Source organism: Photinus pyralis, unplaced genomic scaffold (assembly GCF_008802855.1).
Source record: "Photinus pyralis isolate 1611_PpyrPB1 unplaced genomic scaffold, Ppyr1.3 Ppyr1.4_LG6, whole genome shotgun sequence".
NCBI lineage: Eukaryota > Metazoa > Arthropoda > Insecta > Coleoptera > Lampyridae > Photinus > Photinus pyralis.
The window spans coordinates 29122594-29139250 of NW_022170663.1; the positions used below are offsets into that span (position 1 = coordinate 29122594).

General features: G+C 35.4%; 2 protein-coding genes across 22 annotated transcripts in view; both read left to right on the forward strand.

The window, feature by feature from the left end:
* The window catches only part of LOC116173573 (longitudinals lacking protein, isoforms A/B/D/L), a 291506-nt gene that overhangs the window by 112177 nt on the left and 162672 nt on the right, over positions 1-16657 (forward strand). The window contains exons 5-6 of one of the 21 annotated variants that reach the window (XM_031491110.1): positions 12405-12587; positions 12641-12993. The exons of 19 other annotated variants lie outside the window; for them this stretch is intronic. In XM_031491110.1, coding sequence (XP_031346970.1) covers positions 12405-12587; positions 12641-12831 — 374 coding nt within the window. In that variant the 3' untranslated portion in view covers positions 12832-12993. Of the gene's footprint in view, positions 1-11313; positions 11535-12404; positions 12588-12640; positions 12994-16657 lie in introns of those variants that run through there. One more of the 21 variants, XM_031491146.1, reaches the window with a different exon arrangement.
* Positions 224-16657, forward strand: part of LOC116173569 — a 222877-nt gene continuing 206443 nt past the window's right edge. Inside the window, exon 1 of the mRNA XM_031491096.1 lies at positions 224-795. The gene's annotated coding sequence lies outside the window, so the exon portion shown is untranslated. The remainder of the gene's footprint in view (positions 796-16657) is intronic.

Consider the following 16657-nt stretch of genomic DNA (forward strand, 5'->3'; position numbering starts at 1 on the left):
TGTGTGCTCACCAACCCTAATACCATCTGATCGATTTTTAATCGTTTGACTAACCAAATGAAAGGCAAAAACCATACATTAAAAAAGTTAACATTTTTTCCAGTTTCGGACAGAACGTTTTGACGTTTTGTTAGTATTTTATCAAAATTTCTTTGTATATTTTCATTGATTATATATTATTATTATAAGTTGCTCTCGTCTCATAAATATAAGTGTAGTACCCCCTATTCTACGCATCTAAACCACAACGTTTTAAAGACAAAAAATCACGTACTCCACCTCGCACGCCGCCAGCCAGGGGCGAACCCGTAAATCGTCATTCTTCTATTTTGTGCGGTTTAAACCACACGTGTTTTGTTGTATTTCGGCGTTTAGTGTTTCTGTTCGACGAGATGGCAATTTTCCATAGCCTCAGCGATACGGCTGATACCAGCTTCTGACCGCGGGAATATTCCCGAAATGGACACGGTCAATTACGGAGATATACATCTCCGCGGAAATATACATTTTCGCACGCACGGACGATTTTCCCAAGTACTCGGGATTAGGAGCCGTCTTAAGTGTCCGACGTATTTAATTCCGTTTCGACCAAATGGAAGCGAGATGACGATTCTCTAGCCTCAGCGATGCCGCTGATACCACTTCTGACCACGGGAATCGAGACGGGAATACTCCCGAATTGTTCACGGTCAATAGTGGAGATATACATTTCCGCGGAAATATAAATTTCCGCACGGACTGACGGACGGTTTCGCGAGGAGGCTGCAATTCGGGATGAGGAGCTGTCCGAAAAAGGTATTTAATTAATTTTCGCATTGTTGCGATCGTTTTAGAGGAATATTCCTCTTAGGCCAATGACATCATTGAGCTTGTCATTTTAAGTGAATTTTCCCTTTTGGTAATTACGTACCATTTTTGGAATGCCTTGTTAAATAACGTAGATATTTATCTATCTTGTTTTTTAACATGATGAAGGACCTACTGTTAGCTCGGCTTTCTTGCCTTGTTATGTGGGGTCGTTTAAGAGCGCGACGAATTCCTTCACCCCGCTAAATAGGCCTATGGCTATTTATACGTCTATTCGAATAAACAATGGCCATTTCATTGGCTTGGCGCTAAGTAGCGTTTTTTACTGCGGAAATGAGCCGTAGAAATTAGAACTGTTACGTTCTTTAGCTTTACTAACTATTTTTCCTTTTGACACTGTTTGTCTTACAAGGAATTTTGTTAGAAAACTTCCGCGGGCTTTTGTTTTAGAGAAAAATGCGAAATGTAACACTGATGTCCACGACATTCCCTTATCCAAAGACGTGTGAAAATTATTATTGGCGTTACGGATGTTAGAATTTTAAATTCGACCAGCTGCTTTGTGGGACAGCGGCGAAATCTCGTCAAAGAAGTTGGGCGTAAATTAATTAAGATGTGACTCTTAGCGTTACATTTCTTTGTATTGGCCGCAGAGGGTAAACTTAACCATGTGTGTTCGGAAATTGCCGGAAAGGGACAGATCCTCTGAGGTCGCCGTATAGGAATCGGTTGAACGCCAATTTAGTTTTTTTATATATATATATAAAGCCATCATGAAAATAAATCGTAATCGAGCTAACACGGAGAAGCAAATTGGATAAATATTATGAAAGCGGAGGTTGAGTGAAGATATTCGAACTCGAACGGAATGTGTGCTCCGTTACCCTCCTCTGACCCACTGCAAATTGTTAGAGGCCCCAAAGCTAAGCTTGGAAGTGGCGACAGCTATTAATGCAGCGTCAAGGAACCGAGACAACTGCTTGCTTAGTTTTCAGAAGCAATTATGTTGCAGCATTTCTGCAATTGGGAAGGCGATTTTCCTTGCTGTTGCGGGAGGACAGGGAGACCAACCTTCAGGTTGTGAAATCCCTCAGCCATGCAGACAAGCTATAGACCGCCCCTTTTCTCGTGCAGCTATTAATGTAGCGTCAAAGAACCGAGACAACCGCTTGCTTGATTTTCAGACGCAATTGTGTTGCAGCATTTCTGCATTTGGAAGGGCGTTTTCCTTGCGCAGCAGGGGAGGGAGACCAACGTATACCTAGGTGGTGCAATCCCTCAGCGATGCAGGCAAACTATTGGTCGCATTTTTTGATTGTATTCTTCCACGAGGAAAGAGTTACTTGTCCTAGGATTCAGTAACGAGTTTATGAACAAGCCGCATAATGTGTGGCTGATTAGCTGTTCGGAATGAATCTGAACGAGAGATGGAGAGCATCCAAAAATTTGGAGAGAGTGGGCCGAGAATTGAGGCTTGCTAAGCCAAAAGCTCCAGTTGATTCTCGGGCAGCAAAAAACGCCAGGGGTCAATCTCTGTTCCCTTGAGTTCAGCGGGACCGTCAACCTTTCCATCGACGGCCTCTACCCATTTACAATGCGCGACCAGCATTCCTGCTGGAGGGGAGAAATCTATAGCAAATGATTGCAGGTGCAACAGAGGAGACCTGCAAAAAAGCATCTGAGACAGCATTACCTGTAAGTCGTTTGGCTGGAAGATTGAAAAATGTTTACTCTTCTTGGCTTAGTATTACTAAGACTAGTACTGTTTTGTCGTGGATAAAGGGAATATATATTCCTTTCTTAAAAGTATCTACAACAGTTCTTGTAAAATGGGAACTGACTTGGTCACAGACAGCGTTGATTAACTTACAAAAAGCCTTAGCTGACCTTTTAAAATTGGGAGCTATTAGCCGAGTGAGCAGTTGTTCCGGGCAATTTATCTGGAATAATTTTTCAGAGACGGTGCCTAGATTTCGTTAATTTTGATATTTTCATTTAACGGAGATTTATCCAGTTGGTTCCCACCTTAGAACTACTGAACTTTTTCAGTGGTTTATCTGGACAACTTTTTGCTTTTAGGAGATTCCTATAGGAATTGCTTGCATAACGGTCCTGAGACGAGTACTCTTTTGAAGCCTTTGGGTTTTTTATAAGTAAAGAGTTGTATGGTTCCTCACAGGGTTCTGAGTGAAGTTTTGGGGTTACCCATAATATAGAAATGTCTATTAAAATCCTCTCGAAAATTCTTGATAAAGAAGTTGAGAAACTTTTCAAAATTGTTGTGTCCTAAAAGTTTGCAAAATACACGATTTTGCTACGCTGGTAGGAAAGATGGTTCCCATAAACCCTACCATGGAATTTGGTTGGCTTCAGGAGTTTTGAAAGAGTAAAACTGCTTTAAATTCTCATGGAGAAAATTATGACACAATCATGGAGATTCCCTCTAGTCTAAAGGAATTTTAGTGGTGGTTGAAAAGTTGATCAAATTCAGGAAACGCGAAGCCCCCGCCGTTCTTGTTCAGCGGAACAGTGCAGAAATCCTCTCCCTCTTAGGAGAAGGTGACCTTCCGTTACATAAGGTTTATCCAGCAGTGGACTCCGCCATCACCTTAGATGAGATTGGATTTTAAAAAAGGGAATTTTTACAGAGAGGCGTAGCGCCCTGTTGGAGAAATATCAGACTCCCTCAAATTCCTTAGAGAAATTACAATTTTACTTGGAAGTTTGTTCAGATGCTTCAAACACAGGCCATTGGTCAGTTCCATAGCAGTCCTACCATATACACCTTTTTAAATTACAGGTTGCTGTCTTTAGCCCAAAATGTTTTGCAAGGAATATTAAAAACAAGCACATTGTATGTCGCATATAGACAATACCACAGCAATTGCTTGTATTAATAAGATGGGCAGTGTTCGATTTCCAAAACTTAATATTGTAACTAAAGAGATTTGGGCAGCTGCGCAAGAATAGAAACATCTTTCTTTTTGCACATTATATAAGGTCGGTTGAACACATAGATACTGATCGAGAATCGCGCAGAGTCCTGTCAATAGAAACTGAAACCTTGCATTTGGACAAATCGGTCTCACACACGTTTCGTGACACGGTCATTGATTTAATAGGTTAAACAAAAAATGTGATAGATTTATATCTTCGTTTGGAGATCCGGAAGCCAGCGAAGTAAATTCTTTCACTGTAAGCTGGACTGACCTTCTTTGCCCTAATTTTAAAACTCCTAAATAGGAATGTGATAGATTTATATCTTCGTTTAGAGATCCGGAAGCCAGCGAAGTAAATTCTTTCACTGTAAGCTGGGCTGACCTTCTCCTTATTTGCCCTAATTTTAAAAATCCTAAATAGGATGCCGATAAAGCTAAGGGAATTATAGTGTGCCTCTTTGGCAAACTCGACCATGGTTTCCATTGTTTAAATGTATGTTAGACAGCCCATCAATAGCAGGTACTTAAACCTAACAGCAGGCTTTTCTCTTTTGATAAGCGACCACACCCATTACCAAGACGGATTTCTCTGGTGGTAGGAATCTTGTCAGGGAAGCCTTAAAGCGGAAAGATGTTCCCTTGGCAGCTGTGGATATTTTTATACGAGTAAAATCTATTTCGAGCACACTAAAACAATACGATAGTGGCTTGAAACGTTGGTGGATTTTTTGTTTAAATAATGGGCTAGATGTTTTTAATAGTTCTCCCAGCCATGTTTTAGAGTATGTCTTGCCTGCGAGTTGATTGAGGGGTCTCCTTTAGAACCCTCAATTCAGATCGGCCTGCCCTGGGTCATATTTGAAATTTTGACGTAGTGAAAGCAGGCCTATTAAGAGATTTTTGAATTTAGCAACTGAATATGTGCAAACGCTTTCTAACATTCTGGTTGAGGACATAACGATTTTAGAAAACAAGATTGAAATCAAGATTCCCTTAAGGATTAAGACCTCTGGCAGAAATCGTTATCAACCGGTGCTGCGTTTTCCATTTTTTAAGAATTGATTTGTGTGACCTCTACCATTTAAAATACTTGGATAAGACCAGACTCGTTAGGGCCCGTTCTGGTCAAAGTTTTTTTTTTATAGCCCACAAGAGATCCCTTCAGAAGGTGTCGAGTCAGTCAATTAGCAGGTGGATTAAGATGTCTTAAAATCTAGTGGGATGGATACTATTTTGTTTGCTGCACACAATACTCGGCATGCTTCAGCTTCTATAACTATTGCTAGTTGGTCGGCAAAGTCACAGACGTTTGCTCGATTTTATAAAAGACTTAGACCCTTTGACAAATTACAGGACTTGCTAGTGCAGTCCTCTTTAATTAATAGTGAAGCACCGAAATTTTTGTTCAGTGTATTGATTTCTTTAGAACGCTCAATTCTAATTTAGGCACTTTTAGTAACCTAATAGGTTTTGATGAAGTTATGATACTTTGATTAGATGTTGTTGCTTCTTTCAAGATCTACACTTATATTTATGAGACGAGAGCAACTTATAATTTATGGATCAAACGAACTTACCTTAAGTGAAGTTCGATCCAAATTATGAGTTGCTCTCGTTGAAATAAATATGTCCCACCCATCCCGAGCCCAAGTGACAACAACATCAGCTTTGAATGAATGACGATTTACGGGTTCGCCCCTGGCTGGCGGCGTGCGAGGTGGAGTACGTGATTTTTTGTCTTTAAAACGTTGTGGTTTAGATGCGTAGAATAGGGGGTACTACACTTATATTTATTTCAACGAGAGCAACTCATAATTTGGATCGAACTTCACTTAAGGTAAGTTCGTTTGATCCATAAATTATACTGTAGTTTTTTTCATTTTCATTATGAGGATCTCGTAAACCGTAAAAGATAGAAACTCGCTTAAATAGGCAAAATCCCAGTCAAGGTTTCCTGTAGCTTAACAAATAGCGACGTTATGGTCACTTTTTTATTTATTATGGACGTTTTTACGCCATTTGATAGAGAAAAAAATTACAAAACCAGTGATACTAAACAACTGGTAATTCATCTGGAAATCAGTCTTGAATTGTTCCCTTGAAGTTTACAATGTATTTCTTATGATAATAATTCCATGGCCGATTCTGATTCGGACCAAATTCATCCCTTTATTGTCTGGCATAGTCCCTATCAACACTGCCATGGAATTATTGCCATAAGGAATACATTGTAAACTTCAAGGCACCAATTCGAACTCACTTCTCGTCCTTAGTGAAAAATATACTATTTTTGATATCTTTGAAAATAAATGGAACGGCAGCGCACGAGGCAGAGCATTTTCAAAAATGACATTTTTGGGGTTTTTGCCCATAACTACGCTATTTGTAGAGCTACAAGAACCTCTGAAAGGGAAAATTATTCTGCATAAAATTCTGCAATTCTTTGCTCGTTTAAGCGACTTTGTATCTCTTACGGTTTACGAGATACCCGTAGTGAAAATGAAACAAAAACTCACCTTGTATATTTTCCAAATGGCATTTGCAGATAATGGTCGTAGATTAGGTACTTTGCGAACTATTTTTTTTTTTATGTATTCCATGATTTTTTACATATAGTTTAACTAATATTTTGTAAAACATGTATGAATTTAGTTTATTGACTGTGCCTTGCTCTATAATTAAGAAAGATTGTTTTGCGGGAATAAGTAATTATTTCATAAATTGCTAAAAACGACATATTAACCTGTACAACCTTTAACATTTCCCATTTTGACTTAGATTAAAGATTAGTATAATAATAGGTGTCGAAATACAGCAGTTTTGCTTTGTAGAAAGGATTATGGGAATAAACGGACAAAATTTAAATAAGTTCAGATATATAACGTTATTTAAATAGTAAGTTTCTAATTATTAATTTAAGCTTAATGACAATACCTGTTTCATTATTACATGTGTTTTATGGTTTTGTAACAGTCTGCATAAGCATATGGTCGTGTGCGATAACCACCGGTTGCAATTATATTTTACTTCACAGATATCGGCTAATGAAAAGTGCAAAAAAGTTGAAACTGCCATCAGTATTGAAAATGTAATCCGCTTACGTTAACTTATAAAGTAGTTATTAGTTGATTAGGTACCTACTAGGCTTATTGTATAAATTATGTAGGTATAATAGATTTTTGGTTAATGGTACATATATTTTTGGAGAATAAAAATTAAGGGATAGACCATGGTATTTTATGTATGAACAAAACAGTTTTATTGCTTTTATTAACATAACTGATGTCAATATTCTTAATAAAATATACGTTTGTACAAAATATTTCATATTAGACAACAGTTATAATAGTTCGCAGTGCATTTCAATTGAACTGTTACTGTGCACAACTTCTCAACAATAAAAATGTTCTTATGGTAATTTATATGCAATATAGTTGTATCACTCATCAGCTTCTGTTTTAGGATCGAGGGTTGAAAGGGAAAATGGTACGCAATCAATTCTATCTTGCAAAATGTGCCGCAAAACATTTACTCGACTTGATACTCTAAAAAGACATATGAATTTTGTTTGTGGAAAGGAACCCCAATTTTTCTGCACCGCTTGCAGATACTCCACAAGACGTAAATATATGCTCGTACATCATGTCAAGCACAAGCATCCCGAACTATTTTTGAATTATGTCTAATAACTAACAAAACTGTGCCTGTTAATGTTTTGATACATTTGTTTTCTACTAAATACAATAAACATTTCCTCCATCCGTCTGAATAAGACATGGTATTATTATTTTATACGGAAGTGGGTGCTTTGGAATTTTCATGGTAAATGTACAAGTGCGAAATCCATTTAAAACGTTTTGTTCACATTCAACATCACCTGGCACGGGTAAGTGGTCAATGACTAAAGCTGTGGTTAGTTGAACCATGGACTAAGTGTTTAGTCTATGGTTGAACTATGTAAAATAATTGTTTTCAAAAAATCCCCATAACTTTTTACCATATGTAGTCCAATGGTAAGTACGTTAGTGAAACAACAAAATACTAATTGTTGAATTAAAATTTGCACTGTTCCTTCCTGATACAAAAATTAATGAATCCCTATACTACTTTCAATATATTGGTGTAAATACAATGGTTCTGTTTAACTTAGTACCAGATGCTTTGCGACTTTAGTTCGAAATAAGCAGTTCAACAACACATTTCTTAAAAAATGTGTTTACATAACGGAACAGTATTCCTTTTTAAGTAAAGCCATTAAAATTTGTCCTAATTTCCGCGAAAACTAATGTATTTATAGTGGAGGTTATCAGGTAAGTTTAACTTCAACATGAAAGATCGGTGTCGGTCCTTAATATCGTTTTAACCGCGCTGCTTATAAGAAAATGTCGCCAAGGTTTTGATGTGGAGCGCAATATGCTATAAGAAAATTGTAGGGTACGTGGGGGGCGAAGATAGATCTTTGATGGAATGCAAATGTGCTAAAAGACTTACATTTTCTGGGACGGTCGTGATGAAAATGTGTATCTCCAAGACATCCTTAACGAATCAAGAATCATGAAATAAATTATCTTTGCAAAGAGAAAACAAACTACTGACGTATACATAAGACATCTTGTAGGTGTTGTTTGTTAGTGCATAACACTTGTACGGTTTTGTTAGGAAAGCATGAGTAATAATGTTGAAAGTGTGAATTTGCATGAATGTTACCGTAAATCTTTAATAATGATATTAATTTTCAGATTCGAGAAAAATATTGTTCTTTCATTGCTCGAAGTGCTTCAGAGTGTATAAAAATAAAGGCACGTTGGTGAGGCATTTGCAATATGAATGTGGCAAACGACCAGCATTTCAATGCGATATATGTAATCGAAGCTTTAAGAGAAAAGAAAATATGCGCTACCATTTAAAGGCAGTACACAAATTTGTATAATATTATGATCTGTTTTTGTTTTCAGAGACCTAGTCATTTGATTCTGTTTCCAGTTTGATCACGATTACAGTCCTTTATTATTATATTGTATAGGATTATTCTTTTCGATTATAACATTTTAATTCACTTTTCTAAATTGTATTGCGTTTCCTACTTTTTATTTTTGCCCAAACTACGATAGTTATTGTTTCCAATTCAAACATACCGGATGAATTTCTGACGTTTAGCGTGTGATTTTTGAGATATAGAGACGATAAAATAGGAAAAGAAATGTTCAATTTAATTTGCTTTTTTATATTTTGGAAAAAATGCGCTATCTAACAGTTTTTTTTTTTCAAAATAGTATATTATATTATAAGGAGCTAACTGCTAAAGTGATACTTTTTGTGGTGAGTCAGTGTTTCATAAATTAACTCCGCATAGTACAAATATGCTATTTTTTCTTTAAACGTGCGAGAATATCGTCAAAATAGTGGTTTGTAAATCGGTTAGAAAAATTAACCCGATCGTTATAGATGGCCGTAAGCGTTGCGCTTTGACATTTTACCCGTCTGTGCGTTGGCATTGGCATCGTATACAAAACTACTCGTTGTTATTGCCAGGGTCAGATCAAGTACTTTGCCAACGCTTAATTCCATGTAAATGTCGCCTATCTTGCCGCTTGCACTCGCTTAAAATATTACGTTTTCTATTTTTCTTGTCCTTATGCAGAAGCAATGGCTTGCATCTCTTCTTAGAACCAGACTTTTGTTGGTGAGCCGACAACGCACCAGAGACGTCTAAAATGCTAAACTTTTATGTCATTAAATGCGTTGAGAAATGTCATGTTTTATTGGCGTTTGAAGAAAAAAATGTTTCTATGATTCTTTTAGGATATTATTGGCCTACAATAAGTGCCATTTCTCAAATTACTTGCTAATCTTAATATGTATATCAGGGCCTACACATCTTGTATCCTAACTCAAATATAGCAAATATAGGGTACTATTAATTAAATTTTCTAGATCCCCAAATAATAGAATTATCGACTTCAAAAGGAATACCACAAGACAATAGTCTGCGAGATAAATTTATATTTACGTGTGCATTTTATATAAAATAGGAAAAGCAGCTCGTTTAATATTCTCCGAGATCCCCATGCTAAAATATTAGGAAAATACGATTTATGTTTATGATACAACTAAACGTTAAATACAAGGTTTCCCAGAGAATAATGCACTTTTCATTCAAATATCTTTGTCTTATGGTCTAATTTACATTTGTTGGAAATTCATGTATGGAAAATGATTCCATGTAAATTGTAAATGTCGCTCATAACGCCGCTGGCTCCCCTTAAAATATTAAATTTTCTATTTCGCTTGTCCTTACGGGGGAACGGCTCGAATCTCTTCTTTGAACCAGATTTTTGTTGGTGGGGCGACAATCCGACAATATATTTGTATCTCTTATTGTTGTAGATAAAATACAAGAGCGCAATTTAATTCTCTGAGACGCCTTGTACATTTTACTTTTATTTATTGTGGTACACCGGTAATAGTAATTGTCATCGCGCCAGGAATGGCTACAAAAGGTCAAATGCGTACAAATTATTGTTCTCTGAAAGGCTGTGGCCAAACCATTATTATTGCTGTTATTTTTATTTATTAATTCGGAAATTTAGGGAAACATTTTTTTCATAGGTGTTTTTTTAGCGAGGAATTTATGAAAATGTACACTAAATTAATTGATTGAAGAATTTTATCACGTACGTATAGATTATTATTAAAGCGTGCGTCGCGTCGGTTGGTTTGGAGAAAAAAATCATGGCCAACAATCGTACGTTCAATTTTTTTAAAATTTCTTTACAAATTCAAATAAATTGGATGTAATTGTGTAATGAACTTAGACGTGACTTTTATGTGAATCTCATGCTCTTACCGTATACTTTGGATATAATCCCTAGTGTTTTTTTTATTCCGGTCAAGAAATTGCAGTTTAAAAAATTAAATATGGACTCGTAAAGATACCAAATTTCGACGAGATTGCGCCCCTCTTTAAGAGTACGTTATCTTAGCGTAGCCAAGAGCCAACTCTCTGGGCAAAAAAGTTTCTTTCGGAAGATATGCAGGTTATTGAGCTCTACAATTTCTATTAATCTGCTATATGGCGCTACACTACATACTTACATTTCCTTTAGTACCTAAAATTAGTTGAAATGTACGAAGTGAATCAATGCTATTCACAATAATAATTTTAATTTGTAGATATTTGTTTTGATTATGACTAACGAATTTGAGCCTAACGCGTACTGGCGTCGGTCGCCACTAGTATTGTGCCATAATAATTAATAATGTGATAATAAACTACGTAGGTCACATTTTTGGTTATTTATAGTAAATGTTTATAAAGGGGCACGTTTTCTTGAGTGAGTGTGCACCGTGAGTGCGACTTCCCTAACCTGTATTGTAACCAAGTGTAAAGTAGCCATCATATTAGTTTGCTTCTTATTCAGAATTATATTACATATCTTAATACGTATTTGGTAAACATGTAAAAAACCCTACCCTATAACGAGATTTAAGTGGTTTATGTTATTCTTATTATAACGAAGACGCACATTTTGTGATTTTAAATCTCTAAATAAATTTTTTGTTGTAGGTATTATTATAAGATGGGACTCATGTTCCGATGCAAATGGCCGATTTGTTTGTTTTAAATGTAAGTCTTCGTATAAACAAAAAGGTTACATGAAATGGCATTTAAAATATGAATGCGGTGTGGATCCAAAATTTGAATGTGTGAGGTGCGGTAGAAAATTCAAAAGAAAATCAAATCTTCGCCAACATTTAGTGACTCATCGGTAGATAGAAATTTAACCATAGAAATAATTCTTTGCAGTTAAATTGGGTCTAATAAGTTTTTTTAAGTTCAGCAATTACGACAGTTAGCAATTTCCTCGCCTCTTGATTCCCTGTAGTTGAACCTTTGCAGACAGTTACATAATATATACAGTTTAGAAATTTAAGATTAAACAGATTATTCATGTGACAATATTATTAGATTAAGTTACTTAATTTGTTCTTAATGTTTTTAAAATTTTTGTTTAATTTTAATTAAGTTCGATAGTTAAGTTAGCGGTGACTAATGTGTGCCTTTATTAAATATATAATTTTTCATTAGTTTATACGGTTAGTATTAGGATATTGTTGTAAAAAATATCAATAAAATTCAAGCAAATATCAAATGTAATTTGTGAACAGGGGTAAGACTTTAGAATGTTGGAAATTCAGCCTCTGCTGCTAAAACTGTTGGAATAACGAGTTCTATGTGTATATGAAATACACCACCGTTGTTGAAGCTATATTAGCAGCTTTATTATTTAATTGTGTAGGATCACATCCCTTACTACAAAGAGCAGGTGAGTTTTAAGTATCATTATTATAGTTACTTGTCTGATAATTGTTAGGTTATACGGACCCACTGTAATTTCCATAAGAACGTATTTAGCACGTGAGATCTGATCTTTTGCACTACGTATACCACACTCACGTTTGTAGTATTGTGGATCAGTAGCTATAGAGGTGACCATATTTTAATTATCGAGTGAAAGGTATTCAAACTGATAAGGGTTGTTCCTTACAAGAGCCTGGTAGTGCAGTATATGGATGTGTACCAATGCATTATCCATAAGCCGATCAAATATCATAGCATATCCGATGATTATATACTAAACGTTTGCTTTGTTACAGATTACTACGAATGCCCAAATTGTTCTAGAAGCTATAAATATGCAAGGAATCTAAAGTCGCACCTTAAATATGAATGTGGAAAAGATCCTCGATTCCAATGCCGTTATCCTTCGTGCCATTTTAAAACGAAGCAAAAACAATCTTTGAAAAAGCATGTTATGATGAGGCACGGGGTGAATTTATGTAATTTTATTTATTCTCATTTTATGAATTTTGTTTAAGTTTTTCTATTGTAGGCAATATGGCAAATATACAAAAAACCTTTAAGTGCGAAAAATGCAATACATCTTACGCAGTACTTTCGAGCTTAAAGCGTCATCAAAATTTTGAATGCGGAAGAAAGAAATTTAATCAATGCGTGTATTGCTGTGCAAAATACCACACCATACAAGAGTTACAATCCCATGTATTTAAAAAACACTCGTAAAAAGTTTTTGTTAAAATGGACTATTTTGTACTCAGAATTTGTAATTAGTTGGTAGGTCTATTCAGTAGGAGTTTATATAGGCATTTAATAAAATCGTTTATATATTTTTTTTGCTACGAATGATTATTTCTGTCGTGAATATTAAAGAAAATGCCTAGCCAGTTTATTTTCGTTTCTCCATTTACTACTCTACCCCTGGTTTTCAAGCGCATATATAGTTGACAAAAGCGCTTTCTTTAATAATTTCAAGTATGGTATACATTTTGATGAACTCTAAAAAGTTAGCTTGGTGATGCATAGGTACTTTGCCTAACCAAGCACTCAAATTCATACATTGTCATACGTACATCTTTTTTTTTGTTAAGCTTTGCGATATAGCTCCTGAAACTTGTTATATTCCATATACTATAGTTTCATTAGTTTCATTGTTCATAAAGAAGAAAAACATAACTTCCGATTTTTAATTTTTATACATACGTGAAAAATGTTTCCTCTATATTATATATATATTATCAAAATAACCTCTTACCCTAGAGTGTGAGGATTACTACAATTTTAACTTTACGTATTTACAATTTACAATTTAAATAAATTCTAATTCTAGTGTAATTAATCATATTAAGTACTATTTACAAAATTCTTTCCACTGTTCTTTATTTTTTGAATGTCTCTTAGCTTCTACCCATGTTGTACCTCGAGATTTCAAAATTGCTGTCAGTTGATCGTTCCACGTCTTTTTTGGTCTCCCTCTACCTCTTTTAGATTGTGGCCGTGATTCCCAAACTTGTTTTACAGGCAAGTTGTCGTGCATTCTGTTTAAATGCCCAAACCACCGCAGCTGTTGGTTCTCCACCCTCTGTATGATTGGTTCCACTCCGAGTTCCGCTCTCACAATTTCGTTTCTGACCCTATCTCTTCGTGTAATGCCTAATATCCTCCTAAGGAATTTCATTTCCATGGCTTGAATTTTACTTTTATTCGTGAGATTCCATGTTTCTCCTCCAAATGTTAGAATCGGTCTATAAACCGTTTTATACACCGCCATCTTTGTCGTGTTTGTGATCTCTCGTTTTGCTAAAAATGTCTTGCTCAAGGTGTGATATAATTTTGCTGCATTACTCAGTCTTTCATTAACTTCTTCTTCCATATTCCCCTCTCGTTGAATTATGACTCCCAGATATTTGTATTTGTCAACTTGTTCTATTCTTTCTTCATCAATTGTTATGTGCATTGTAATATTTGTTCTTCCTATTACCATTACTTTTGTTTTTTGAGGGTTTATTTTCATCTTCCTTTTCTTCAGTTCTTCATTCCATGTTTTTAGATTTAGTTGCAAGTCCTTTTCACTTTTTGCACAAATTGTTATATCGTCCGCGAATACACATTCACTTATTTGAACCGGCCTTAGTTTATTGTACCCTATATGCACTTTTTTAGTTTTATCACATGTCGCTTTTATAATATCGTCCATCACTACTATAAATAATGTCGGGCTTAATACCCCCCCTTGTCTTAGTCGCTCCCTTACTTCAAATTTATCTGACTTCATGTTACTTATTCGCACATAATTTTTATTTTCTGTGTACACACTTTTGATTCCTCTTAAGAGTTTTCCATTTATTCCTCTTCTTCCTAGACTTTCCCAAACAAGAGATTGCGATACGCTGTCGAATGCCTTCTCGAGATCTACAAATGCCAAATACACGACCTTCTGTTGTATTAGAGCTTTTTCTGTGATTTGTTTAATTGTAAATATGTGATCCTGGATGCACCTTCCCTTCCGAAATCCACTTTGCGATTCTTCCAGCTGATACTCTATTGCCTGTTTCAGTTTTCTTTCTAATATACTTTCGTAAATTTTTGCAGCCGTACTTAGCTGTGTTACTCCTCTGTAGATTTTACAATCTTTTGAATCCCCATTTTTATGTATCGGAATGATTATACCTACTTTCCAGTCTTCTGGAACTTCACCACTGTGCCAAGCCTTATTGAGTAATTGACATAGCATTTCCATGCCGTTGTTCCCTAGTCGCTTAATCATTTCAGTTGTTATTTTGTCGTGTCCTGGCGCTTTTCCATACTTCAAACTTTTCACTATGTCTACTACTTCTTCTATACTTATCTCGATACCCAAATCTCCTTCGTCTATGTTAGCCTGTATCCTTTCTTGTTGACTTTTTTCCTGCCGTTCGTGTCTATTCAATAGTTCTTGGAAGTACTCTTTCCATCTATCCATTATTCCTTTCTCATTTGTTATTACTTTGTTGGTTTTTCCTGTAACCTGCCTTAGCTTGTGCTCTTTTGGTTTCCTCAAATTCTTTAGTATTTTATAAAATAATTTTTGGTTGCCCCGAGGGTTGCCCCTTCTATTTTCTTCCATTTTTCTTCCAAATTCCTCCCAAGCCTGCTGTTTCGCTTCTATTACTAGGTTTTTTACTCTAATGCGTTGTTCCTTGTATTCTGCATAACTTTCTTCTGTTTTCTTTGCCAAGTACTCTTTCCACTTTTTTTTCTTGATATTTACTTCGTCCTTTATGTTTTGGTTCCACCACCTTGTTTGTTTTTTATTATTGTTCATAATTATATTTCCACAAGCTTGTTTTGCTGTACTTAGCACTATTTCCTTGACATGTTGCCATATGCACTCCACCTTCTGATGCCTCCATTTATTTTGCGCTGCTTCTATTTTTTGCTCTGTGTTCGTCTTGTATATTTTCGCTATTTCCAGATTCCTTAGTTTATAGGGCTTAATGCTTTCTGACTTTTGTAGTTGGGTATAGTGTCTTGACTTTTTTAGTACTTCATTTTTGATGCGTAATTTTGCTTCCACTAAATAATGGTCGCTGTAGATTTCTGGTCCCCTTCTAACTTGAACATTCAGTACGTCTTTTCTATGTTGTCTTGTAATTAGTACATAGTCTATTATGGATTTTTCTTTCCTCGTTAGTACTTCTCTGGTGTATCGATGTATTTCCTTATGTTGGTAAAATGTGTTCGTTATGATTAGGTTATTTTCCATACAGAAATTTATTAATCTGCTCCCATTATTGTTTCTGCATATTTCACCATAGTTTCCTATGACTTCGGGAGTACCTTCATCTCTTCTTCCCACTCTGCCGTTTAAATCACCCATGATTATCAGACGCCCAGATACATTTTCGACGGCTTCTTCCATTTCTTCCCAAAATAAATCTTTCTTGTTTATACTGTCATCCTCATTTTGTCCATAAGCGACTATTAGTGTTGTGTTTTCATTCTCTTGTAGTTCTATTTCTAATTTCATCATTCTTCCATTTATACATTCCCACTTGGCTATTTTATTTACATGCTCTGGTTTTATCATGTTTCCTCTAACGAACAAAAATAATACTCTTCTATGTAGGTGTATAATATGTTTGCATGAGGAAATTAACTTTTATTGAAGCTGAGTAAAATTTAATGAAAATATACATTTATGCACAAAATTACTAAAGTGTGGCTATAAGGGAGTTTCAGAATGACTATTATTATAATCATCGTTATTATTCTTATTAATGTTATTTATAGGTTATATAGATTCACATTTTAGGTTTTCCAAGTACAATGGAAAAACGCTATCGATGTGATGAATGTGGGCGTTGCTATTTGAGAGCTAAATCATTGTATTCTCACAAACGTTACGAATGCGGCAAGGAGCCTTCATATTCCTGTACTGTATCGGGATGTAATTACAGATCAAAAACTAAGGGCAATATTAAACAGCATTTAATTGGCAAACATAAAGCACTGTAGTTATTTTAATGATAATTAATAATAAAAAAATATTTCCTCTTTTCTCACCATCTAT